This window comes from Protopterus annectens, chromosome 1.part0 (assembly GCF_019279795.1).
Source record: "Protopterus annectens isolate FY-2018-M chromosome 1.part0, PAN1.0, whole genome shotgun sequence".
Classification (NCBI taxonomy): Eukaryota; Metazoa; Chordata; order Ceratodontiformes; family Protopteridae; genus Protopterus; species Protopterus annectens.
Window position 1 is genome coordinate 1,764,842,304 of NC_056725.1, and position 27,641 is coordinate 1,764,869,944.

General features: G+C 39.0%; 1 protein-coding gene across 1 annotated transcript in view; it reads left to right on the plus strand.

Moving 5' to 3' along the window:
- Positions 1 to 1,246: 1,246 nt before the first annotated feature.
- LOC122805259 overlaps positions 1,247 to 27,641 on the plus strand; it is a 142,972-nt gene continuing 116,577 nt past the window's right edge. The window contains exon 1 of the mRNA XM_044075381.1: positions 1,247 to 1,387. Within this exon, the coding sequence (XP_043931316.1) occupies positions 1,247 to 1,387 (141 nt within the window). The remainder of the gene's footprint in view (positions 1,388 to 27,641) is intronic.

Here is a 27,641-nt window from a genome sequence, read left to right on the forward strand (position 1 = left end):
ACAAATGTGGAAAACATTGAAGTTGTTATACTCTAAGGGGGTTTAGCTCATTCATAGTTATGTATTGGGGAAATCATGGCATTTGGGTAATGTTTTCAATTTTCCATTGCATCTGGAGAAAGAGTGGTTAGAGTTAGTATTTTCCTTTTTGTGAGATCTAGCTTAAATTGGTTATGAAAAATCCTGTTGTTTTTAACCTCCTTGCATTTATATTGGATTATATACAAGGAGTTTAAGATACAGGAAGATTGTGTTACTGAAATGCTGTTGGTTAAATATAAATGTTTATGGGATATGAAAATAAAGAAGAATGGTGAAAAGCAATATTTTGAGCTAATTAAAGGGTAGAAGTCCTCCTGCCCACCTTAGAAATAGGTGCTAACCTTAACCTGTCTGTTTTTGTAACCATAACCCTACACCTTACTTTAAACAAAAAAAAAAAAACTTCCTGTAATATTGCCAGTATTCAGACATATTTGATTGTAGTGTTATTGGAGGGGTTTAGTGTGAAGATCTGGACAAGATATAGTGTTCCTTTTTTAGTGTTTAAGGCTTAATATTGTGAGAGTTCAATATTATGTACTTTCAAACTTCTTAATGCTGGTATTTTACATTTGACAGTAAGTACATTTGATTGTACACAATGCAACTGTACGTGTGTGTGAATATCGATTTGTTGGTATTACAGTTTTCGTTATTTTGTGTAGCTGATGTTTATATATATATATATATATATATATATATATATATATATATATATATATATATATATATAAATTCCTTTGTTGATAGGATTAGTCCCACTAGGCTAGTAGCCTCTTTTCAGGTGAGATCCAAGGTGGTATTTATACTACTACAGGAAATTTGGCCAGGGCATCAGGGAACTTCCTTACTCTTTATTGCTGCTAGATGGGTCCAGAGGGTTCCTACAGCAGCAAGGAAAAGGGCTAAGGGAGGCAGCAACAATGGAGGAGGAGAGAAAAGCTGTGGAGAGTTTAGTAGTGGAAACTGAGAATTTAGAGAAATATTTCTTTGATATGGAGCAACAGAGTCTAACAAAGATTCCTGTGTGATGGCTGTTACAAATGAGGAGTGTTTTGCTGTCTCCTTGGAGAAGGAAGAAAACAAGTGTTTTAAAGTGGTGCAAATAACTGAGCTGACAGCATAAGGGCTTGCAGATGATGTTCTGTTAAAAGTAATCAAGCAGCATGATCCAGATGGCAGTTCTGCTGTTTCATGGGGTGAGATGGCAGATAACATTTGTGGAAGTGTTGAGGGTGGTAGTGTGGAAGAGGAACCAGGTGATGTGGCAGCAGAGAATGCACCAGTTAAAACCCATGCAGCAGTGACAGAAAGTGAAAGAGGAAAGCAGCGACAAACTGAGAAGGTATGTAGTTTTGTGGCAGCAGATAATGCAGTAACTGAAACATATGCGATATTGACAGCAGGCAGAAAAGGAGAGTAGCAACAAACGTAAGTATTTTTTAAAGAAGAGAAAAACAACTGTGAGTGTAAGAACAGCACGACACTGTAATAGACAAATACAATGTATGTTCATAGGCAAATACTAGGCCAAATGCCCTTGTGGGGCATTTAAGCCTAGCCACTTTTCCTTTTGTGAGAATCAAACCCTGTACCTTGTATTTGTGAGGTACACACCTTAACAATTTCACCAACTTCCAATATGGTAACTGTTCTAGGTTTTAGAGCTCAAGAATTGTGGTCATTTATACATACTGAGACAGGGACATTTTCTGATTTAACATTTGAAATTGATGGACTGATGATGAAATTTCTAGAACTGTGTAACAAAAAGACCATTTATCCATGGGAAAATGATTTATTTGCTAGTAGCAATTTAAGTGTTAAAAATGTTACTTTGCAGGTTAGAGCCGATGAACTGGAAGAAAACAATGTTAAAAAAATACATGCAGCATCTGTGTGAATCTGTTGACAATATTCTGAAAGTTAGAAATGAGAGAAACTTGTGTAATGGAGGATGGAAGCAGTTTGAAATGTGAAAGAAACATGGTGAAACACTTGTCAAGTGTTATTATGTGGTTGCTGATGTAGAGGGATTTTAAGATATACTGGCCAACCTAAATCATGTTTCTTTTGTGGGGAATTTTCTCATTTATTTAATGATTGTAAGAAGGTATAATGTAACCAGTGTTGGGAGAAAGGACATACAGCAAGAATGTGTTTGCCTGAATGCAGGCTGTATAAAAAAAGGGACACTTTCAGGTGGATTGTCAAGAGCAAACAGTAAATAATGAAAAGAATGGTATAGGGAAGAAAACATACCTAAGGACGAACAATAAGAGGCTGGGGAAATGGTCATTTAGGTGAAGAAGAAACCGTAAAAGAAGAATAAAAGAAAATGGATGGGGGAACATGGTGATGACAGAGAGTGCATGCCGGAACAGAGGTCAGGAGAAGGGATTGATACAAATACATTTGTTTGAAGTTCTAGCCAGTGTAAAATGTGATTCTGAGGATCAAAGGTTATTTGTATATAAACCTAGGGAAAAAAATATTAATTTGGGGAAAGAGTAAAAATAAAATAAAATGTTTCCTTTAAACTTAAAAAGAAGGAAAAGCAACAATTTTAGAGTACTTTCAGTAAATGTGAGCAGTATTATTAACAATATAAGAAGGTCAGGCATACTAGAACGGTATGTTAAATGTGATGTGGGTGTTTTTCTTTTAAGAGGATGTATGATTCCTGACAAGTGAAGAAAAAATGCAAGCAGAAAACCTGTGGCTTGGAAATATAATATGGAATTTAGGAAGTGGAAATTGTTCTAGAGAGGCTGTGTTGTGTAAAAACAAACAAACAAGCAAACAAACTAACAAAAAAAACTGAGGATACTAGATGCAATGCTGGAAATATGAAAGGGTTAACTGTAGTGGAGAGAGCACGTTTATTTAATTATTGCATTGTATGCATATATAACTAATATTTGTTACATCAAATATTAGACTGTGGTGGTTTACAAGAAAATTATAATTGCAGGGGACTTTAATTGTGATTTAAGAGGAAAATGTAAAAAGAAAGTGAAAGATGGAAAACAAATGCATGAACTGATGAAATGTGGTAAATTAGCTGTGTGTAATAAAAGTTAATGGACTTGTAGTAGGGGAGCTCTTGTTTCTGAAATTGACTATTTTGTATTATCAGAAAGCTTGGAGTAGCAGATAGTTTTATAGTTGTAATGGGTTTATCAGACCATTTGGTAATATGGGTGTAGGTGATGGAAAAAAGGGAGCATATTAAAATAAGAAAGGAAATAAAAAGAATAAATGAGGAATTATAAGATGAAATTGGAGAGTAGGAAGTATTGCAGTTATGGAAGGATCCTATAACCATGAAGGACTTCTATAAAAATTGGCTGAATGGTGGATTAAGTATAAAAAGTATTTTTATTTTCAATGGTAGGATGATGTAAGAAAGGAAGAGAAAGTAAAATATGGGAAAATGTTTAGAATTGAATTAGAGAATTAAGAGAATAATAAAAGAGAGTATGATGATATGGAAAAAGAAATATATAAAAGAAGTTGAGAAAGAAATAAGGCATTGCTGTTTAGACAGAAATATTATTTTCAAGGGAGAATGGAGGGTGTATCTGCATATTTGGGTAAAATAATAAAGCGGGTATTGGTATAATGAGGGAATGAGAAATGTAAAAGAATGTGTAAAAAGAAATCAAGAGCAAATTATGAGTAGTGTAATACAGTATGTGGAAAATATGTATAAGAGTAAAAAGAAGGAAAGTAAGAGTGAATGGAAAACAAAAAAAATCCACAAAGAGTTAAGGAAGAATTAAAAAAAAAGAAATTACTACTAGTAAGTTGATTGAAGTACTTAGGAAAGTAAATATTGATTTAGCATCTGGCCCAGATAGTATAGTGTATGGAATATACAGGAATTAAGGGATTTGCAAAGATAGTATTTTGTAAATGTACTGAATGAATGGTTGAAGGAAGGGTTTGTGTATGAAGAGTTATGAAGTGAGATATTAAAATTTATATGGAGGAAAGATGAGAAGACTGAAATAAAAAAAATTGAAGAGCTATCACACTAAATAACACAGATAATAATACAGAGAAGAATGGAAAGAAGGGTGAGGGATATTATGGAAGAAAGTGTATATGTATAAAATGGAAGCTGTGGATGATCAAAAGGCAGAAAGTGAAACTTATGGTAGGGGATATTAACCAGGCATTTGATAGAGTAGGACATGATGCTTTGTGGATATTATGGAGAAGTATAGAACAGGTAATAGAATTAGGAGTATGTGTATGTCAGCATATCAAAATAATAGTCTGTGTTAGTGAATGGGTATCTGAGTAAAGAAATATGCATGAAGTGTGGTATATAACAAGGATGTCCCATGAGAGGAATATCGTTTGCACTGGAAATGAATGCAGTAGTGTGTGAGGTAGCTTATAAAATGAAAAAAATGCTACATATGTGATGCAAAAGGAGGTGGCAATTCCAGTAGTTTTGATATACACAGACTATATATTTGTAGTTGCTAAGAACAAAATGCGGATGAGTGAAGTGTTGGTTTGTCTGAGTGCATTTTTAAAGGAACTGGGAATGACCTTGAATAAAGATAAAAGTAAGAGTTTGGATGATTTGGTGAAAATTGTGGGGGTGTATTTTTCAATGAATGAAGCATCTGTGCTAGGGATAACACTTGGGAAAATGATGTAGTTATGTTGCCATGGGAGGATTTGATAAAACAAAGAGATATGTCTTCTTTGGAAGAGATATAAAGTAACATTCAGGAAAGATATTTATCTGGTGATTTCTGTATTAATGGTGAAAATGGCATGTACGTCAAATGTATATATGATCTTAGAAAAAATATGTAAAGGAAATTGTTCAATTTGTGTTTTCTTTCATATGGGGTTCAAGATGACATCTAGTGAAAAGAGGTGTGTTGTATATGAGTGAAGATGAAGGGGGATTGGGGTTGCTAAATCCAGCTGTTTATTCTGTTTCTTTAAGTATTAAAGTGGGTGAAGGAAGTGAATGAGAAATTAATTGTGAGAATGTTTAAATATAAGTACTAAAAATTCTGGGAGATGAGAATAAGAAAGAGAAAAAAGAATATGTAAATAAAGAAATTAAAAACTATCAAGAAAAAATACTAAGATATAAAATAAAAAAGGATGATATATAGAAAGATCGATAACTGTGGTACAATAATACGATGAAACAATATAATTATATAAATCCATGGGAAAATTTACCAGAGGAAGTGACTAAAGCCATTAAAGTAAGGAAAAAGTGGTACACCAAGATAGTGGAGTGTCAGGATTTCCTGTGTAGACTGGTAATAAATAAGTTACTAGTAAAGGGGAATATGCCATTAAAAAAAAGTTGAAGGCATGTGTTTATTTTGCAAGGAGGAAGATAGAACTGTGCATGTTTTTTTAAATGTAAAAGAGTGGCAAAACTGGAAAAAGTTGTGTGAAGAATATTTTTGAGAATATTTTTAATGCAGTATAGATATGACAATGATTACATATGGATATTGTACGAATACAAAGAAAGAATATGTGAGAAGGGTAGATAAGAATTTATTTCATGTAATGTGGGTTACTTGGAATGAAAGATTGAACAAAATTTTGTTTAAAGGGAAATGGATGTTGGCAGTTATATTGGGAAAATTAGACTAAGGCCAAGGAAGAAGGAGTGGGGCTCAGTTATGGAAGAATAACAATGAATATATTTATGAAAAATGATAAATAGTAAAAAAAATTAGGTGTATATATGGGTCTACTTCACATCATCTAAATCTCATTTGACTGAATTTCGTTTGACTGAGACCAAATCACCTAATTTTCAAAATACTGAAAACTCATTTGACTAACTCTCATTTCACTGAAATGTAAGTCATAGACATGGTGTAGGTTTCCCTTCACCTGTACTTTGTTTGTGATAAAAAAAAATTCTGTAACTTACAGTGCTGACTGTCAAAATACCAACAGTCATGTAGAAAGTAGTGTTTCTAAATGTGGGTATGTCTCTTTACATTTTTATGGGAAATATCTAAAGTAATATGGCGGATGTGTTGTGTGTTCCCAGCAGTAGTGGCAGTGTCTAGAGTACTGTAAGGTAAGTAAAAGCTGTATGCCCTTTTCCTGTTGGAGTTAGTATATCTATATCTATATCTATATATATATATATATATATATATATATATATATATATATATATATATAGTTCCCCTTTATATGACTGAAACTACAAAAGCCTGAATACTCAAAAGCCTGAAACTCAAAAGCCTGAAAACACAAAAACTGCGTATATTGACTTCAAACAACAGAGACCATATTAATTTCCACTAAGTATAAGCAGGGGGGCAACCCCCATGCACATCCAATGTAGCCACCACACCCCCTGCTACTTAAATATACCAACTCTGAGATTGCACTTAGTGTAATGAAGTACAGTCCTGGAGTTGATATGTTTAAGTAGCAGGGTTTGTGGGGGGCAGGGGGGCTTGCCCCCTGCTTATACTTAGTGGAAATTAATATGGTTTTTGTTGTTTAAAGTTAGTATATATTTTTTTGTGTTTTCAGGCTTTTGGTTTCAGGCTTATGAGTTTCAGGCTTATGTTAATTCAGTCATATGAAGAGGAACCATATATATATATATATATATATATATATATATATATATATATATATATATATATATATATTGTTTGGGGGGTCTGGAGGCATAGCCCCCACCTAGTTTGGTTTTATATTGAAATGAGATTCAGTCAAATGAGTTTTCAGTATTTTGAAAATTAGGTGATTTGGTCTCAGTCAAATGAAAGTCAGTGTGTGTGTGTGTGTGTGTGTGTGTGTGTGTGTGTGTGTGTATATATATATATATATTTATGTATATATATATATATATATATATATATATATATATATATATATATATATATATGGGTTCACTACATAATCTCGAAATTTTGAAATATATCGAATTTCAAAATCTCAGGACCATTAGCCGAAACCCCTAAATATCGAAAGACCAGAAGTGCAAATTTCAAAATCTCGCGGTTCGGAGATGTTAAAGTAGCACTTCTAGTGTTGCAGTCTGTGAATGGGCAGGTGGAAGGCCTGGTAAGTATCTATGTTTGAGTGTGTTGGTTAGGGGCTTTTGTGTGTGTAAGTGTATGTTGTGACTGTGATGTGTGTGTGCGAGGGGAATGTAGGTATGTGGTGGTGTTTTCGTGTGTTTGTCTGTGTAGTGCGGCCTTGGAGTTAGAATATTTAAGTAGGGGGTGTCTGGGGGCGCAAGTGGGCTTGCCCCCCTGCTTGTATGTAGTGTAGGTTAGTGTGTTTGTGTTTTGGGTGAAGGTGTGTGTATTGTATGTGTGTGGTGTATGATTAGTGTAGTGTTCGGGATTTTAATATTTCGCATTTCTGGTCTTTCGGTCTTCTTGTCTTTCGGGTATCTGGTCTCGGGATTCTGGGTGTTGATATTATGGGTTTTCGGTCTTATGTAGTTAACCTATATATATATATATATATATACACACACACACACACACACACACACACACACACACACACACACACACACACACACACACACACACACACACACACACACTCCAGGCTTCACAGTTGTTGACAGATCTTCCTGATTCTGCAGCCAAAACACAGCTGTCTATCTGACAGCCTCCTCCCAAGTAACTTGACATCCTTAAAGTGCAGTTCTGATGCAGCTGAGGTATCTGCTAGGTTAGCTGCTTCTGGATCTGTTCTTAGGAGATATTCTTGGCTAAGATTGCAGCCTTTGCCTGATGATACCAAGGCAAAATTTATAGATGCACCTCTTGACAATTCTGCTCTTTTTGGTGCTAATGCTGCCACCCTTTTCAAATCTCTACAAGAAAAAGGGAAAGAGTTACAGGAACTGAAGCCCATTTTTGTGTCCCCAGTCCCAAATTATCATAGGAATTATCCTTTCAAATCTTATTTTGTGAGGAAGAAATTCCGCACCCCTCCCCTCACTCACAAGAAAGGGACATGCAAGCAGAGCTCCTCCAGATCTCAAACAGCCTCACTTCAAACACCTCCTTTTCAGTGGCAAGTCAGGTAGTCTGTGACTACCAGCCCAATCTCTCCACATTTCTGTTTCCCAGTGCCTCTCTCATTTACTTTCTTCATGGACAAGCATTACCACAGACATATGGGTCCTTTCCATTGTCTGAAATGGCTACTACATGGTTTGGAAATCCATCCCTCCTTTCATGGGCATCCCTCAACCCCTTTGAGACCATCTCCTTCTTTTCCCTCTGGTGCTTCAAGATTTGATCTCTCAGAGGCCCATTCAGGAAGTTCCCCCTCTGCAAAGATGAAAAGGGTTCTATTTCACAATGTTTCTAGTCCCCTGAAAATATGGTCCATGGAGACCAATTTCTAGATCTGTTCCAACTCATTCTTTTTCTTCAGGTTCCCACCTTCTGCATGCTCACTTTCCAGACTCTGTTCCCTCTTTTGCTTACTCAGGCCATATGGTTTCTGTAAACATCAAGGACACATATCTTCATATCCCCATTCACCTATGTTCAGGAAATTCTTACAATATGTTTTTCTGTTGCTTCTTCTCATTTTCAGTTTTGTGCTTTGCCTTTTGGACTCTCCACCGCTCCAGGGGTCTTTACAAAATGCTTGGCTCCTGTCACTGCCTTTTGCAGACTTCATTTAATTCTGATTTACCCTTACCTGGATGACCTGCTTATTCAAGCAAATCATCCAGACATTCTGCAAAAGAACCTCCAAACGACCATATCCCTGCTCCAAAGCCTGGGATTCACTGTCAGCTACAACAAGTCTTCCCTCATCCCTTCTCAGGATCAGGTTTTCCTGGGCTGCAGAATAAGGACAGGCCTTATGATGGCTTTTCTCCCTCCACAAAAAAAATACAGTCTCTGCTGACCTACTTCCAACAGTTGCTTCCTCTAACTTCAGAGTCAGCCAGAGAGTTTCTCTGAATGCTAGGGTTTATGGCATCTCTTATCCCCATGTTACCCCTAGCCAGACTTCACATGCGAAAATCCCAGTGATGTCTGAATACACTCTGGTGCCAGCATGCTCATCCTCCAGAGTTTATTCTTTCTGTTCTCCCTTGTCTAAAGAAAGAGTTACACTGGTGGATTCAACAAATATCTCTGAATCCAGGTTTTCCTTTACAGGCCCCACATCCTGTGCAGGACCTATTTACAGATGCTTCAGACATGGGGTGGGAAGCAACATTGGGACACTTAAAATCCAAGGCCTTTGGTCTCCTTCCATAAGGAAACAACATATCAACATCAAAGAGATGAGGGCTTTGATTCTAGCTCTCCAAGCTTTCCAGTCCTGTCTACGCTCATGTCCCATGTATGTGAAAAGTAAGGGGGCACAAAGTCATACCTGCTTGGCAGGCTGGCCCTTCAGGCCTGGGAGATTGCTTCTCAAGCAAAGGTCACATTACTACCTGTTTACATTCTTTCAGCTCAAAATGTTCTGGCAGACACTCTAAGCAGGTCCCTGACACAAGCCTGTGAATTGATGCTTCACAGGGATGTGTTTCTGGACATTCTGCACTGGTGGGGTACTCCTGCAGTAGATCTCTTTGCTCCCCCTTGAACAGACAGCTTCCAAATGTTTTTGCCAGAGTCCCAGATCTGCTGGCATGGTAGGTGGATGATCTATCAGTCTCATGGAAGAGGATGTTTCTTTATGCATAATGCCCTTTCAGACTCATTTGGAAAGTTCTGCTGAAACTACAGCAGGACAAACCAAAAATCTTGTTGGTGAACCCCTTTTGGCCAAGACAGCAGAGGTTCCTTCTTCTTTTTCAGTTAGCCAAGGGCAATCATCATAAGTTACCTCACAGGGCAGATTTTCTCACTCAAGAAAAGGGATCTCTTATCCACCCACATTTAACAACTCTGAGCCTGACTCTATGGGCAATAGGCTTCTGATCCCTTTCTAACACCTTTTTTCTGAGGATGTGCTTATAGTCCTGCAGGAGGGCATGAAACCCAATGCTAGGAGATCCTACTTCTCCAAATGGTAGAGATTCTCCATCTGGTGTCTGAAGAAATAGCTAGTTCCATTTTCAGTGGACATACCCCTAGTTCTGTCTTACTTGTGTGAGCTGATTAAGGCTGGATTAGCTTACTCTTCTGTTAGAGCCCACCTGTCCGCCATTTCTGCATGTCTGCCTCTATCTCCTCCTTTGACTTCTAGGCTAGTGGTTAAGCTCTATCTTAAAGGCATCTTTCACATCAGACCTCCTAGGAAACCTGTTCCCCTCCCTGGGATTTGAATTCTGTGCTGGAATAGCTTACTCAGGCTCCTTCTGAGCCTGCAATCTCAGCTTCTTTGAATTTTTGCACATGGAAGACTATTTTTCTGGTAGCCATCACCTCTGGTAGAAGAGTTTCTGAACTTTGAGCCTTAAAGGCTTGCCAACCTTTTCTCATTTTCCACAAGGATAGGGTTTCACTCCGTACAAACCCCTCCTTCGTGCTTGAAGTGGTTAATGACTTGTCCTTTAACCAATCTATTCATCTACCTGCCTTCTTTTCTTCTTCTCAAAATTCTAGTGAAAGGGTGCTACATACCTTGGATGTGCATAGACAACTCAAATTCTACCTAGACAAGACTGAACCTATTAGGAAACCAGAACATCTGTTTGTCTCCTTTCATCTCAGGGCACCAGGAAAACCTGTTTTTAAACAATCTATTTCCACTTAGATTTCTAAGGCCATTTCCTTCTGCAATGTGTTCCATGGAAAGACACTCTTTCTCAATAAAAGCTCATTACACTAGGGCTGTAGCTTCCTCTGGGGCTTTCTTCAGAGGTCTGGACACTGTTTTATTCTGGAAGCAGCTACATGGTCTTCTGTCCACACCTTCACCAAGCATTACAAACTGGATACTATCCCCAAATCCAGAGCAGGCTTTGCCAGGGCAATCCTGCATGGGTTCATGGAGACTTCCTCTGCTCTAACCTCTCTTTCCCTACCATGAGCTTTGGTACTCTCCCTCATGTTATGAATATTGCAACATGGGAATAGAATGACATAGAATACTTGTGTAAAATCTTACCATAACCATAGATGTCCTTCTCTTCATGTTGCATTAGTCTTTCTCATCCTCCTTCCTCCTTGGTTCATGCTTTTCTTAGAATTATGTTTTCTTTTACCTCCTGTCCTTGGGCTGGTATTTGTACTGGGCATTTAGTTCTGAGGATGGTATGTGCAGACATTACTTTTATGGCCTACGTCGACTGATATCCTATGTGCAGCATTGCATATACCTTGCAGTAGTTAATCTTTGGTATAGAATGCTATGCAGGAATACTGCAACATGGAAGAGAAGGACATCTATGGTTATGGTAAGATTTTACACAACTACAGTAGAGAGTCTATTATCCAAACTAATTAAGACCTAGGATAGTTTGGATAATCAAACTGTTTGGATAATCAAACATAATTGAAAGTCATATGTACAGGTGGTGCAAAGGGCTAAGCATTGCTTTTTTTGCCAGAAAGCAAGCTCACTGTTGCAGTATTAAGAGCAGGGTTTCATATTATATTTCAGATATAACTGTTTTATGCAACTGTTAAACTACCCAAATAAGGACTGCCCTGTTCTAACATGTTTAAGTGACAACCCTACTCAATCTGATGGCAGCACACGAACTCACCATAAAGACAGAAAGGGCTAACCTGGCTGCAGAAAGGTAACTAAAAAGACCCACCAAAAACACATCACGCAACAGTAAAAACAAACAAAAAAAATTAAGGACGGCACAGATAGCACTGTGGACAAAAAGACCACACAAAAATAACTAGACTGTGTGCTAAAGTGATGCAAAGATAAGGTTGCAAACAGCATGGGGAGGGTGTATCTGTTCTACATTACTGTAACAAGTTACATAATGTGTTCTTAATTAACAAGCTAATCTGAGCATGGTATGAAAAACACAGACTATCAAATTTAAACTTCCAACCCTAATACATCACGGGGTTCAAAAACATGTACTGTGATCCAGTACCAAGAACCATAAGAGAGAGAAAATCTTTTTAATATCTACATTGCATGGAATGACAGTTTAAAGCCCCCACTCAAAATTTAGCACGTGTCAAAATCAAGGTCTCTGGGACATGATGCAAGCACACCCTTACTGTGTACTATAGAGGAACAAGGTGACCTGACAAAAGTTGAACCCCTGTTTTAAAATCTCATATTTGATAACACTTACTGTAAAACACAGCAATGCCTATTCTGCAGGAACGTGCAGTAAATTTCAGCACATGGTTGCATGCGACACACCCAAAAAGACTTCGGGAGGGGGGGGCAAGATACCCACAACCAACTCTAGTATACACATTAATTAATTTTACTTGGATATCCGCAAGCTAAGACACAAAATAATACTACAGTTATTCGCCATGGACTGCTAATACAGAAAGAAATTATAAGCAACAAAATACGCATTGCTAAGACTCATTCAAAGATTTCACTGCACCCCATCAATGGAATAAAACATGAACTACAGAACATCTTTTTGCTAAAAGAAAAAAAAAACTTTTAGTGGACACTGGGGTGCCCGTAAGAAACTCTATAAACCTAATGGCTTAACTCTTTATTTTCAAGCATAAAAAGGGTAAATTGCTATTCTTAAATCATTTCCAATCAGCAGTACACCAAACAGTTTTGTTTTAATTAGAAATAATTAATTTATGCACCTATATTGTCTTACTGCTGTAGTGCCAGAAGAAGAGGCGATGTAAACTCTGATCACTACAGTGCTGTTGCTCTGCAACCCAGCAATGTTAAATACTGCAGTTGATAAAAGAAAAAAGGGGATCAGGAAAAGAAAGGCCCTCATAACCTCTAGCAAACAGCACACAATTTACAATAAAATAAAAATAGGTTTAAATGTATGATCTCACAATGTTTCCACTACTAATTTATGCTGGGATGCTTCTTCGCTTGGGTGGCCATTAACCTGAATATTCTGATTAGCTATTAAGCAACAGCAAAATCTGAACTACAGCAGCAATGAACATTAAATTTTGCGTGGTAAGAAAGACGCATGTACAGACGCAACTCTTATGAAGGATGCGTTTGGATAATTGACGTTCAGATAGGTTCATAGATAGGTACTAGGCTATTGGCCCTAGGGCCTGTACAAGCCTAGCCAAAAAGGTACCCTGGCTTTCGCCACCCAGAAAATTATTTCCCTGTGCCCCTGTCAAGCAGAACCACAGAAGTGATCCCAAGGGTGAATTTCTATTACCCATCCAATCATCAAGATTTTTCTTGAAGAGTGCTAATGAGGAGCTCTGTTTGACATAGATAGGTAGTCTGTTCCAGAGTATGGGAAGTCTCTGGGACAGGAATCTATCCCTCCAGCATGTTCTGTTTATTATGATGACAAGGTTTAGGTCCCTAGAGTGTGTAGCTCGGAGGGATTGGGATTTCTTTAAGTGGAGCATGTCCAACAGCTCTGGGTTTGACATAACTTTGTATGTTAGGCAGAGGTTGCCTCTGAGTAGGCGATATGCGACGTAGTAAAGCTGGAGCTTTTGAGTCGGTCTGCGTAAGGCATCTGTTTGAGGCCAGTAATCTCTTTGTGAGGTATTTATGCGGCCTTTCCAGTTGTTGTAGATGTCTTGTGAGGTGCATACCAAAAATGGCGTTGTACTCTATAATGGGTCTAATGAGTGATGAGTAGAGGGGAACAATGACCTCTTTTTTCTGGATGAGAAACCTTTTCTGATGAGGTTTGCCACGTAGAAGGATTTCCTGACCACTGTGGCCATGTGATTATCAAAGGAGATACTAGTATCCACCTGTGTCCCAAGGTCTCTTATCACACTTTCAGTGTTAAGTAGACTACCGCCTATGTGGTAGTTCATGGGTACAGAGTTTTTACCAAAGGGATAATTGATGCTCTACTGTATTTTTTACTGGAGTATGTGGCAGGTGCAAGGAACCCTTTCAAAAAAACACTTAATCTGATGTTGTCATTTTCATTGATTCTTGAATGAATGGTTTTGGATCTGGCCATCAGATCTAACTCAGACACTTTCTACAGATTCTAGGCATTATCTTACCCATAATGCCCCTGACCATCACAATACCTCAGATCTTGTTTGCTGCTCTTCAAGACGGTTGGGATTACGACTTCTCAATCTCCTTTGGGGTTGTGAGTATGTTTTGCTACTTAAATTTAAAATATTTCTCTATTTTTTATTTAGCTATCTATCTGTACACACACACACACACACACACACACACACACACACACACACACACACACACACACACACACACACACACACACAGTGGATATAAAAAGTTTACATACCCCTGTTAAAATGTCATGTTTTTCTGATAAAAAAAATGAGACCACAATAAATCATTTCAAAACGTTTCCAACTTTTAATGTGACCTATAACCTGTACAATTCAATTGAAAAACAAACAAATCTGTTAGGGGAAAAAATATAAAAAATAAAAAACATACAATACGCTGGTTGCATAAGTGTGCACACCCTTAAACTAATATTTTGTTGTATGTGCACACCCTTAAACATGAAGCACCTTTTGATTTAATTACAGCATTTAGTCTTCTTGGGTAGGAGCCTATCAGCATGGCACATTTTGACTTGGCAATATTTGCCCACTCTTCCTTGCAAAAGCACTCCAAATCTGTCAGATTGCAAGAGCATCTCTTGTGCACAGCCCTCTTCAGGTCACTCCACAGATTTTTCTATTGGATTTAGGTCTGGGGTTTGGCTGGGCCACTCCAAAACTTTAATTTTCTTCTGGTGCAGCCATTCTTTTGTTGATTTGAATCTATGCTTGGGATCATTGTCGTGTTGATAGGTGAAATTCCTCTTCATCTTCAGCTTTCTAGCAGACACCTGAAGGGTTTGGGACAAAAGTGACTGTTATTTGGAACTATTCATAATTCCCTCCACCTTGACTAAAGCCCTAGTTGCAGCTGAAGAAAAGCAACCCCAAAGCATGATACTGCTACCACCATGCTTCACCATGGGGATAGTGTTCTTTTGGTGATGCAAAATATTGTTTTTGCGCCAAATGTACATTTTGGAATTGTGGCCAGAAAGTTCAACCTTGGTCTCATTGGACCATAACACATTTTCCCACATGCTTTTCGGAGACTTGATGTATTGTTTTGCAAATTTTAGCCGGGCCTGGATATTTTCCGTCTTGCAACCCTACCCCATAGTCCAGACATATGGAGAATACAGGAGATTGTTGTCACATGTAGTACACAACCAGTACTTGTCAGAAATTCCTGCAGCTCCTTCAGTGCTGTTGTAGGTCTCTTCGCAGCCTCACGGACCAGTTTTAGTCTTGTCTTTTCATCAATTTTGGAGGGACATCCAGTTCTTTGCAATGTCACTGTTGTCCCATATTTTCTCCATTTTTTGATGACTGTCTTCACTGCGTTTCATGGTATATCCAATGCTGTGGAAATTTTTTTGTACCCTTCTCCTGACTGATACCTTTCAACAATGAGATCCCCTTGATGCTTTGCAAGCTCTCTGTGAACCATGACTTTTGCTGTAGCAGGCAACTGAGTAAATGTCAAGAAAATCCTACTAGGACAGCTGAACTTTATTTGGGGTTAATCAGAGTCTCTTTAATTATGGCAGGTGTGTACCCAAGAAGACTGAATGCTGTAATTAAATCAAAAGGTGCTTCAACAAAGTATTAGTTTAAGGGTGTGCACACACAACAAAGTATTAGCTCATTTCCTCCAGTACAGCTCTTTTGAGCATGTACCTTTAACTTCCAGTGGGTGTGGCTTGAGCCTTTAAAAATGAAGTTATCATCTTACAGTTCTAACAAATAGTCATTGACAGAGGTCAAATATCAATACAGTTGTGTTTGCCATCATGAATGCCTCAAGATAAAATCTTGTGTGTAGCATGGTTTTGGAATTATTAATGCAAATATGAACAAGCCATATTTGACGCCTAGAGGCGTCAGTAGGAGGTAACTGCAGATGCATCTGGAGGCATCACATGGATGTAATGAGTTAGTTTAAGGGTGTGCACACTTATGCAACCAGCATATTGTATGTTTTTTATTTTTTTATGTTTTCCCTCTAACAGATTTCTTTGTTTTTCAAATGAATTGTACAGGTTACAGGTCACATTAAAGGTGGGAAAAGTTTTGAAATTATTTACTGTGGTCTCATTTTTTATATCACAAAAACCTGGCATTTTAACAGGGATGTGTAAACTTTTTATATCCACTGTATATACCCTTCTTACCCTTATATCACTACCTCTTTAATGTAGCATCACTGGTAGTTTGTTCCTTCTTCACACTTATACCTCCAGGTATATTTTTACCATTGTTGGTGGTCTTTCTCTCTCCTCTTTATTTAAAAAAAGACTTTCTTGTCTTTTTTTTGTCTACTACTTTAAGTAGGTCCCTTTTTCTGATATGGCTGATGAACCTACTGGATTTAAGAAATGAACTTCCTGTGGGCATAAGATTCCTAATTCTGATGCCCACAGGGAGTATGTTTATTGTTTAGGCCCAGCATACATTGATGCTCCCAATGTTATTTGTGTGGCCTTCAATGCAAGAGCTATCAGCAATCAGGGGAACAAGCTTATTTTAAAAGGTCTCCTCCCTGCTTTACCTTCCTCTTCCAGTATTTCTTCAGGGGATCAAATCCCATCTCAGAAATCCAAGGAGCCCAGGGAGCACAGTAAGCTCTCTCCTGCCCAGACCTTTCCACATCCACAGACATCTTCCTCAGAACCTCAAAAAAGGTTCTAAATGTAGCCAAAGCATTCAAATCTGAAACAGTCTGTGGATTCACCCCCTCTGTTTCATGTTCCCAGGTTCTCCCTGGAGCAGGTGTCTCCAAGGCTGAGCTCACCCTTTTTACAAGAAACTCCTAAAAGTCCTCTAGACCACCCTTCACATCCTCTTCTGTTAGGTCCTCTTGTAGTTTTTCTGAAGCAGAGGTGAATAGGATGATGAGGAAATTCCTCAGAACACAGATCCAAATTTGTCAGTTTCGTCCCTCACAAAAAACATGAGCCATCAACCTGCTTTTCCACTCATTATTACTCCTTCTTTGACCCGACCACCTGTTTCAGACTCCATGGATCCAAAGGCTCCAGGAGTTGATATGTTGGATCTGAGAGTTCTTCCTACTTCAACTGCTTTCCTGACCCGATCTGCCCCAACTCTGTGGGAATATGAGGGTTCTCAGAACAGAAGTGTCAGTGTTGGATCCAAAGGGTTGACTTTGACTCCAAAGTTTTCAGAGCTGTTGCGTCCTCTTTAAGTCTTGGCACTTTATACCTCTGCTGTGACTCCTCCTTTGGAAGGGGAGATTGGAGACACTCCGTGCTTGTCTCCTCCAAGAGTCTGTGCTCCGGAGGGATTGTCCTTGGTCTCTCTGGGTCTTTCTGCCTTCAAGGTGGTGAGGATGGTCTTCTCTCAGCCAAGTGTAATGTTGACTCTCCTGTCTTTTGATCCATACCCTGTATCTTCTCTGGATCCTGTGTCTGTGCCTTCACATACTACACCTCAGGGACAGCTAGCCCACAACAGCTTCCAATCAGTTACACCTATGGAGCTCTCCGTCTCTTCCAATACCTCCCAGGAGCATCCCACTGAAGAGGTCCCTCATAAGAGAACATGCAAGAGGAGGCACCTGGATTCCCCACAGGAATCCCTTACAGAAGATACCGACTTTAATGAGGGGGAAGGGTCCCCTAGTTCACTGGAAGATGTCTCATTTGGAGACATCCTAGTGAGCCTTCACCAGAAAGGAGGTTGGTCTGCCCAGATTCCAGTAAAGCCAAAGAAAATTCTCCCCAATGTTTCACCTAATCAGAGGGAGCTATCAGCTCAAGAAATTGCAAAGGTGCTAGACAAAAGAGTCATCCAGAAGGCCCCACCATACCAAAGAGAATCCAGAATTTACTCAAGTTCTTTTTAGTGCCAAAAAAGATAGGGGACCTGAGACCAATTTTGGACCTAAGTTTTCTTAACTAATTCATAAAGAACTCCAAATTCTAGATGGTCCTGGTCCAGTCCATTGTACCATGTCTTCAGAAGGATGACTGGATGTGCTCAGTCGGTATTCAAGTTGTGCACTATCACACCAAAATGAATAGGTGCTCTTGAAGGTCTCTGCACTTCCAGCTGGAAGCCAGTCATTTCCAGTTCAGAGCCCTTCCCTTTGGTCTCACCACAGCCCCCAGGGTGTTCACCAAATGCATGGCAGTAGTAGCAGCTCACCTGAGACTGCTTGGATTCAGAGTGTTTCCCTATTTAGATGACTGGCTCCTTACCACACCAACCAGGCATCTACTAATAAAAGCCAGAGATTATGTACTTCACCTGGCACTCTCACTGGGAATCACCATCAACATGCACAAATCTCTTCTTCAACCATTTCAAGTAATAGACTTCAAAGGGGCTCACTTGGACACAGTCAGTTATCTAGCGTTTCTGCCTCAGAACAGAATTTTTACATTGAGGACACACGTCAGGCAAGTTCTTTCTATTCCCGTGCCCCTGGCAAGATTTATCCTCAAAGCATTAGGTTCAATGGCTGCCACTATAACTTGGATTCCCACTGCCTGCTTACACATGAGAATTCTTCAGTTGACTGTAGCAGTGCAGTGGTCCTTTCATCGCTATCCCTTGAGTCACCCTATATAATTGTCTCAAGTGTGCAGAAATTTTCTTCTTTGGTGGTTCCCACTCCAAGGTGATCGAGCTAGGACATCTGCTTATCCTTCCTCCCCCCAGCTCCACATTAGCCAGGGACACCTCTCAGTTTGGTGGGGAGCATTCCTCAGGATGGACTGTTCAAGGCACATGGTCAGTACAAGAGACCACTCTGCATGTCAGTGTACTAGAGATGAGAATATTCCTTCTAGCGTTGCAGGCCTTTCAGAGTTTTCTCCCTTTAGGGACTATTGCAGTACAAGTGGACAACATGTCAGGAATCTGGTACATCAACAAACAGAGGGGATCCAGTCCCTACCTCCTTTGTTGAGAAACAGTGATGGTGTGGCAATGGGCAATCTCTTCCAACCGCTTTCTTTTAGCAGCACACATACCTGGAAGTCTAACATTCTAACAGACAGACTCAGTAGGAGCATCCTCATGCCTCACAAGTGGTCTGTCAACTCATGACAGACATGATCTTCCACAACTGGGGTCAACCTTGTTGCAACCTATTTGCATCCCCCTTCAACAACAAATGCAGCAGGTTCTTTGCCCTTATCCCTTCTCAGGGACAGTCATGTTTGGCCCTCCTGTCTCCTTTATGCTTACCCTCCCCTCCCTCTCATCCCCAAAATTTCTTCAGAAAGCACTTCAGTTGAAGAGCAGAGTGATCCTCATTGCTCCCTTTTGGCCTCGACAGGTATGGTTTCCCTTCCTTTGGTTTCACTTAATACATCCCCCTTGGACACTGGATCCCAGTTCAGACCTCCTGTCTCACACATCAGGACAGATTCACCCAGATATTGTAGCCCTCAAGTTGATCACATGGTGTCTCCATTTCCAATGATGTCTAGACATTCCAGATTTTTCTCCCCAGTTTAAAATGGTCTTTTCCATTAAAACTTCTACTAGAAAAGTTTACAAGAGTAAATGGAGAAGATTCGCTATTTGAGCTCACCAGAAACAATTACATCCCTTTACTGCTTCAGTTCCAGAAGTTCTAGACTCCTTGCTTCAATTTTCCTGGGCAGAACAAGTTTTACCACTATTAAAGTTCAACTGGCAGCCATCTCGAACTACCATATAGGGGATAATGCTTCCTCTTTAGCATCATTTTAAATTGTGTAAAACAATCCTTAGGTGTACTTTCTTACTTATACCCCCAATAAAGGACCCCACTCCACCTTGGGACCTCACCTTGGTTTTACAAGCCTTAGTACACTTGCCTTTTGAACCATCTCCTAAGGTGAATCTCAAGTTTCTTTCAAGGAAAACTGTGTTGTTGGTAGCTATAACTTCTGCAAGATGTGTATCGAACTCCAAGCACTGTCATCATCATCTTCTCCTTTCAGATTTTTCCTGTTAGGGGTCACCACAGCAGAACAATGGTCCACAGAATGATTTGCAGTGGAGTTTTATAGTGTTGAGTTGCCAACCCAGCACCCAACCTTCCACAGAAGGCACAAACATGCACGCACTCACACCTAGGGCCAATTTAGTGTCCAATCTACCTGCAGCATGTCTTTGGGATGTGGGAGAAAAATGGAGCATCAGGGAAACCCACGTGACCACAGGGAGAATGTGCAGACTCCGCACAAAAGGCACCCCAGCTGAGAATCAAACCGGAGACCTTTTTGCTGTGAGGCAGCAACACTACTGCTGTACCCAAACACTGTCTTCTAAACCACATTATATGATCTTTCACAAAGATAAGTTACATTACGCCCAAATCCTTCTTTTATACGTGAAAAACAATGTCAATCAGGTCATCAGTTTGCCAGTTTTCTTCCCTAAATTTGAAAATAAAGGAGACTACACCCTTCATCGTCTTGAAGTACATAGACTTGCACTTTTACCTGGACAGAACCAAAGCATTTAGAAAAATCTGATCAACTATTTGCTTTTTTTTCTAACATAAGAATGGGAAGGCCAGTGTCCAAAACTACCCTGGCTAAATGGATTACAGATTGCATTTCCTATGTCTGTTCCTTGAAAGGTATTGCATTACCGCAACAAATGAAGGCACATTCAACCAGGTCAGTATCTACTTCAGCAACATTTTGGGCAAGAGCCTCTATTAACAATATTTGTGCAGCTGCCTCTTGGTCAAATACTCCTACCTTTACTGTGCATTAGAAATTGGACATCATTTCCAGGGCTAGAGCTGTCTTTGGTGCTCTGGAACATCCTTCCATGAGGGCCACCCAAGGTTACTATAGCTGGGGTCTCTGTCCCATTCGTTAAGGAACGAATGTAAATGACAACACCAGATAAAGAAGTTATGTACTCACCATAGCTTTCCATCTGTGTTGTCCATTTTCATTCTTCTTCAACTTCCCTCCCACCTTCCCCCTGTTCTTAACTCTGGGAGAGACCCAACGGAAGAGTGGTTAGGAACTACAGTTCTTGTTTGAGGTCCTGATCTTTCATCTGTCACTTTCCTGTCATAGTATCATTATCTTAATATATTAGTATAATGTATGTAATAACAAACTTGATCTGAGGTATTGTGGTGGTCAGGGGAAATATGTGTAAGGGAGGAGCCTGAGATTTGGATCCTAGAGTCTGTAGAAAGTGGCAGAGTTGGATCTGATAGTCAGATCCAAACCCATTCGTGGAGGAAGAATGAAAATATCCAACACAGAGGGGAAGTTATGGTGAGTACATAACTTATTTTTTATGTTTATTTTGTAAGTCTCAGTCATGCTTTTCATCAATATTATTTTTAGATAGAATGTAATAAAACATATCTTGTAATATACATAGCTACACATGGTTATATATAAGATATTCAGTGTTGCAAAATATTGTAGCAGCAGTCATTGACCAAAAAATTGACACATACATTACCGACACTAAAATACACATGCACCAAGTGATGGACAAGGACAATATATATATATATATATATATATATATATATATATATATATATATATATATATAAATCTATGTTGCTATTTGTTGTTGATGCAATTACACAAAAAATCAACGATGAGTAAAAATGAAAAAAAGATATTGAAACAACATGATCACAAATGTAAACAATCCATTTACATTTGTGATAATCCATATACCAACCTAAGAAAAACCTACACCCATCCCAAGTATGTGTGTGTGCGTGTGTGTGTGTGTGTGTGTGTGTGCGCGCGTGTGTGTGTGTGTGTGTGTGTATATATATATATATATATATATATATATATATATAAATATATATATATATATATATATATATATATATATATATATATATATATATATATATATATATATATATATATATATATATATATATATATAAAAGGCTGAAGGTAAGAGAAATGACCAGCTAGAACAAGAAGGCTGGAAGAGGCAAGAAGTTGGAATTTGAAGAGATACTGAAAAAAAAAAAGCTGGTGATGGTATGCAGCTGTAAAACAGAAAGAAAGAATGAAGGGAGCTGTATGAGACTGGGGTGGGTGATCTGGTTACAGGACATAGATCAGAGGGTGCTGAATGTCTTAGGAGAAAACGTCATGAAAAAACAGATGTAGGGAAAGAAAGGAGAGGGGATTTCTGTGCAAAAATGTGCTGGGTGGAAGGAGAAAGTGAGAGGAGCAGGAGTGTTATATAAAGAACTAGGACAACAGTTGTAAGAAAGAGAAATGGAATAACTAAAGATGTATTGAGAGAAGAAGGCAGAATAGACAGCAAGTTGAACACACTAAGAGATAATATGAAGAGTAATTCCAAATTAAAACTTGGGATCAACAACTAAGACTACTGTATAGATGTTTCTGTATGCCACCTAGCCTAAAGAGGTTGAGAATAGAAATGGGCAGTAGTGCTAGAGTTGTGGGAAAGAAAGGTGAGAATCATATATGTGTTCTGAGAATGGACCCCTGTGGTGAATGATATAGAGTGGAAGGTTTGAAAACAGAAGGAAACTGTTACATCTATGATTCAAATTCCATCAGAAAGAGATAAGAGAAGAGAATTAGGATACAGGGGGTTGGTGCTGGCATAATGGCACAGGTACAGGGTTTGATTCTGATCTCTGGTTATTGGCTAGGCTTGGAATAGCCTGTATACTAATAGTCTAGTATTTACATATGAACTTCTGAATCTATGCTAATAAATGGATAGATTGTGAATCACATAATATTCAAGGAAAAGGGCAAAGAACCTTATGTTCAAAGATAGCAGCTAGGCATGTATTCCAGGAGATCATTGAAGAGCCAAGCCCAAGTCTGATTAAGTGACTTGCTCAGAGTCGCACAGTAGAGAAGTAGAGCTCTCTACTGAAATGTCAGCACTTGCAATCCTGAACATCATTCTTAAATCATTTTTCTCCTTTAAACTTGTTTTTTTCTTGGGGGGGGCAAGTCACCTGCACTCCCCCACCAATATGCAAGTCCTGTCATTTCAAATGGTTATTGGGAAGTGGATGTGGAGTGAAGATGTGCTGGGGGCTAGCTTTTGGTATTATTCATCAGCTGGGGAACGTGTTGCCTGGTAAAGAAGGGAGTGAGGCATAAATGGAACATCACTGAAAAGCCAGAGAAAACTCTGCCACCACACCTGTTGTGCACCCACACTCAATCTGTTGCCTGGCTTATTCAAAGGGAAGTTAGGGCAGTAAACTTATCTTTGGGCTTACCAGCTAGCTGCATTACAACAGCCTTGCATATCTGCTTCTCGCCCAAGTCACATAGCGTCCAAACTTTTATGACCGAGAGATCTTCCACCTGGAGATGAAAGAATGACATGGCAAAGAGCTGCATCCTGGCTATGCCCCATCTTTGGTGACTGTAGTTGTGTAAAATCTTACCATAACCATAGAATAGAGCAGTGGCATGTGCAAAGGATATGAATTCATCAACAGCTGACCTCTGCCAAACCAACTTCAAAAATCTCATAAAAAGAGTGAAAAGAGGATTTGGAGTCCATGTAGAAGGAAGATGGCAACAAGGAGCAGGAAGCAGCTATGCGGAAAACACTGCGACAGGGTGGAATAAACTAATGGAGAATGAATTATATCATCATTCTGAACAGCAGAAGTAGTAATCAAAGAACGAGTTCAAAAGAGATGATCAGATGGATGATAGAAACCAAGATTGTGGACTGGGATGCAAGTGAATTAAGTGTGCAGAACTAGGGAAACCAGCACAGAGCAAGCTGATTAATGTCAAAGATGAAATGCGCAATGGGGATTAAGTGGTGCACAAAGTGATTGATGATGATGATGCTGGATGTACAAGGATATTCTAAAGATTATGGTGAATATTTAGAAGACCTAAGAGTCAGCGCAGTAAAGCTTAAGTAATGTGGCTGAATTAGGGAAGTTTCCAACTGGACGATTTTTGTTAGGGAATGTTATAGCATGTTTCTGGTTTGGTTTTAAAATACATGCATTAACACTCTGATATCAGCCCTTATTTTGATGCAGGTAACCCAGGTTTAAGCAGTTATAAGTGGCAATTGAGAAGTCAGGCGAGAGTGGTAAGAGTGAGATATGAATAGCTTGAGCTCCTTCCTCTTGGGCAGGATTCAGGACTTTACATTGCAATAACATTCTGTGGTGGCATCCTAAGGCTTGGTACAGGTGAGTATGTCATTTGACTGAACCTGTGTGAAAACTGATACATAAAAGTTGGCTATAAATGTGGAGAAATTCAATATGAATGACTGTGTGCTTTGAGCCTGCAGCTTAGTCAGGGCAGTATGTCATTAAAGAAAAAAAAAAATAAATAAATAAAAATGATTCCCTTTTGCAGATTGGTAACTGCCTGACCAATAGCTTCTACTGTCCCATCATTATTTTTGTGCATTGTTTTGTCTCTGGAGTCTGTGTTCCCTGGTCATATGTTCTTGGGGGGCCCCCAACCACTGCAAGTCATCTTATGTTGATATTTTGTAACATGTCTGTCAAAACAACAAAAGGTAGTACAGGAATCTTGCATATTTAATAAACCAGGTGGGTAATAACTCTTATTTATATCGCCTTTAAAATTCAAAGATATTACTGGTTATAGTAACAGTGTTTTATCAAGCAACAGCTTTCACAATTCCATTAAATATTTTACCACTGACATAGTGCCCTTGGCTTAGTTAAACCCTTCTGGTGGACATTCTCTCCACTAAAACTAACATATCCAGCTTTAGCTACCTGCAATACCCATGGCTGCAGGGGCCCCCCTAATCATCCTTGACTGTGTGGGGGCCCCACAAAAGCTGTGGCTGATGGGGAAAAATGAGGAGGAAAAAAAATTATTAATTTCCTGATTAGGTTGTTTAACCTGAACAGGGCTATTATATGACTCTGTTATAATAAAGCTGGCAATGAACATAGGCAAGGTAAGCACTAGAGAGATCATTAGCCCAGCAAGACTGATCTCAATGCATATCTTGGAGTTTAAGAACAGCTGATGCTTCTGATCTTCAGGGATGGTTTTCTTGTACAGGGAGTTTTATAAAGAATGGCAGAAGAGCAGATACTATTAACTCACACCTTTTTTGCTGAAGAGTTCAGCGCCAATACCAGTAATACCAGAATAAAGACTCAAAATCAGGATCAAGTTTTAAATATTACTCTAATTCAGTTAAAAAGTTAATAGAATAACACATTTTGCATCAACATGCATTTTTTTGCTCAATAAGTATAAAACTCTGATGTCTGGATTTATTGACTGTCTGTAGTCCTGAATGATTCACAAGCAAATCAAACTTTTTATGAAGGACAGAACAAAATTATGTGACTTACACCTGCCACTGTTTAACGGGTTCCTATCAGCAGACCGAAGACGCATGTTAAATGGCCGCTTTCGGTACTTTGTTGTTTTCAGTTAGTATATTTAAGTAGGTGTGTGTGTGGGGGTGAAGCATGTTCTAATGTTGGAAAAAATGGCTGTTCTAGTTTTGATTTTTTTAAGCTTCGCCATATGATTAATCACCGCGTTAAACACTAAGCGTTCGTTGATCTAATATAGACCCCTGTTTAACTGCTAAACAGCAGTCACTGATGTGTGTGTGTGTGTGTGTGTGTGTGTGTGTGTGTGTGTGTGTGTGTGTGTGTGTGTGTGTGTGTCTGTGTGTGTATGTGTGTGTGTGTGTGTGTGTGTGTGTGTGTGTGTGTGTGTGTATGTGTGTGTGTAAAATGTATCAGTGATTTTTATCTGTGTGCTCACACCCAGTAATGCCAGGACACAAACATTATTCTTCTGGGTATCAGTAAAAAATGTAATGTAAAAATTATATTTCAAAAGTGAGGCATAAAATATGTCACAGAACATTTAGACACTTAGATCTTCTAAGAATCTGGGGGCCCTCACTCCCCAGATTATATAAATGGATACAGGGGGCGCCCTCACTCCCCAGATTATATAAATGGATACAGGGGGCTCACTTAATCATCCTTGATTTTGTAGGGGCCCCACAAAAGTTCTTGCTGATTGGGGAAAAGTGAAGAGAAAAAAATGTATTAATTTTCTGATTATAATCTTTTACCTGAACAGGCTGTGATATGACCCTGTTAGGATAAAGCTGACAATGGCCTCTGCCTTCAACTGCAACCATTGCTAATACCTGCCCTGCTTGGATATGTGTGTACAGGAAGCTGGTGTAGGTTGTGTGTGTGTGGTGTGTGGGGGTTGCGTGTTTATTACAGCTCCTTAATCTAAACTGTTAAAGGCAGTTACTTGTTTGCATTCCTGAAGTATGTTCATCATTTTCTTTTACTTTTCTCATAGACCTCAGAGGTGTAGAAAGAAGGCTATTATGGCTTGTGTAAGGGCAGGGTACTGTCTAGGAACAACAAAGCAGAATACATTACTGCAGTCATTTGTTTCACTTTCCCCACAACCTCACTTCAGGAATACATACAAGTAGCTGCCTTTGACAGTTTGGGTTGAGGAGTGAGGAGGCATGCTATGTATATGTATGTCTGCAGTCACTTGAAATACATGACTGTAGTAGTCTGAACCTTTGCTTTCATCCCAATCTAACACCAGAGCAATGCTTAGGCATTCATTTTTTTTGGGGGGGGGGTGAGGCAGGCAGTTCCCAGATAGGACTTGTGTATCCAGACAATTTGTTTGCTAGTTTATTGTTGCTATAATTTTGTCATCTTTGAACATTAAGTCTTGGGTACAACTTATATATTTTTCTTGAAAGTAAAAAATAAGACTGAAATTCCTTTCTTACTCATTTTTTTTATGTCACCACTGGATTAAGCAGCTGAGAAAATGCTCTAAAATACATCCCAGAACATCTATAACCATATGGCTTCTTGGGCCCTGGCTTATTTGAGTTATTTCCTAAATGGTTATTACTGTGCTGAGTTGGTCTGGAAAGATGTGTTGAAAGGATGCAAGGAAAACTAAAGCTGTTTAGCAACACAATTTCTTTCCTCAATCATAATTTCTGTTCAACTCATCATTGGTTGAAAAGATTGTGTAAAAAGAAAAAAAAATCTTTAAAATGCACTTCAGAGCATATAGGGAGTTATGGCTTCTTGAAAAAGCTGAAGAGTAAGGCAAAATGAGAGAAAATGAAGAAAAATGTAATGTGCATAGTATGGGGAGCCCGAGATTAGGGGAAGACTGGAGAGTATGCGTGTATATGGGGGGTGGGGTGCTGAAACAGTAGATCTAGGGTGCCATTTCACCTAAATCCAGAACTGTGTATAAAGTTGCTGCACTGTATCATTGTTGCAGCTAAATGCCACTAACTGTGACTATCCCTTTGTGAGACGGTCCAACATAGTGTGGTACACAGGCCTGTTGTAATATAAGAGCATTGTAGCTACAGATCAGTATATATACAATACTCCTAAAAGTTTGCAGTATGAACTAAAATTTTGCTTAGGAAGGATGGCAGTGACAAGGTGAT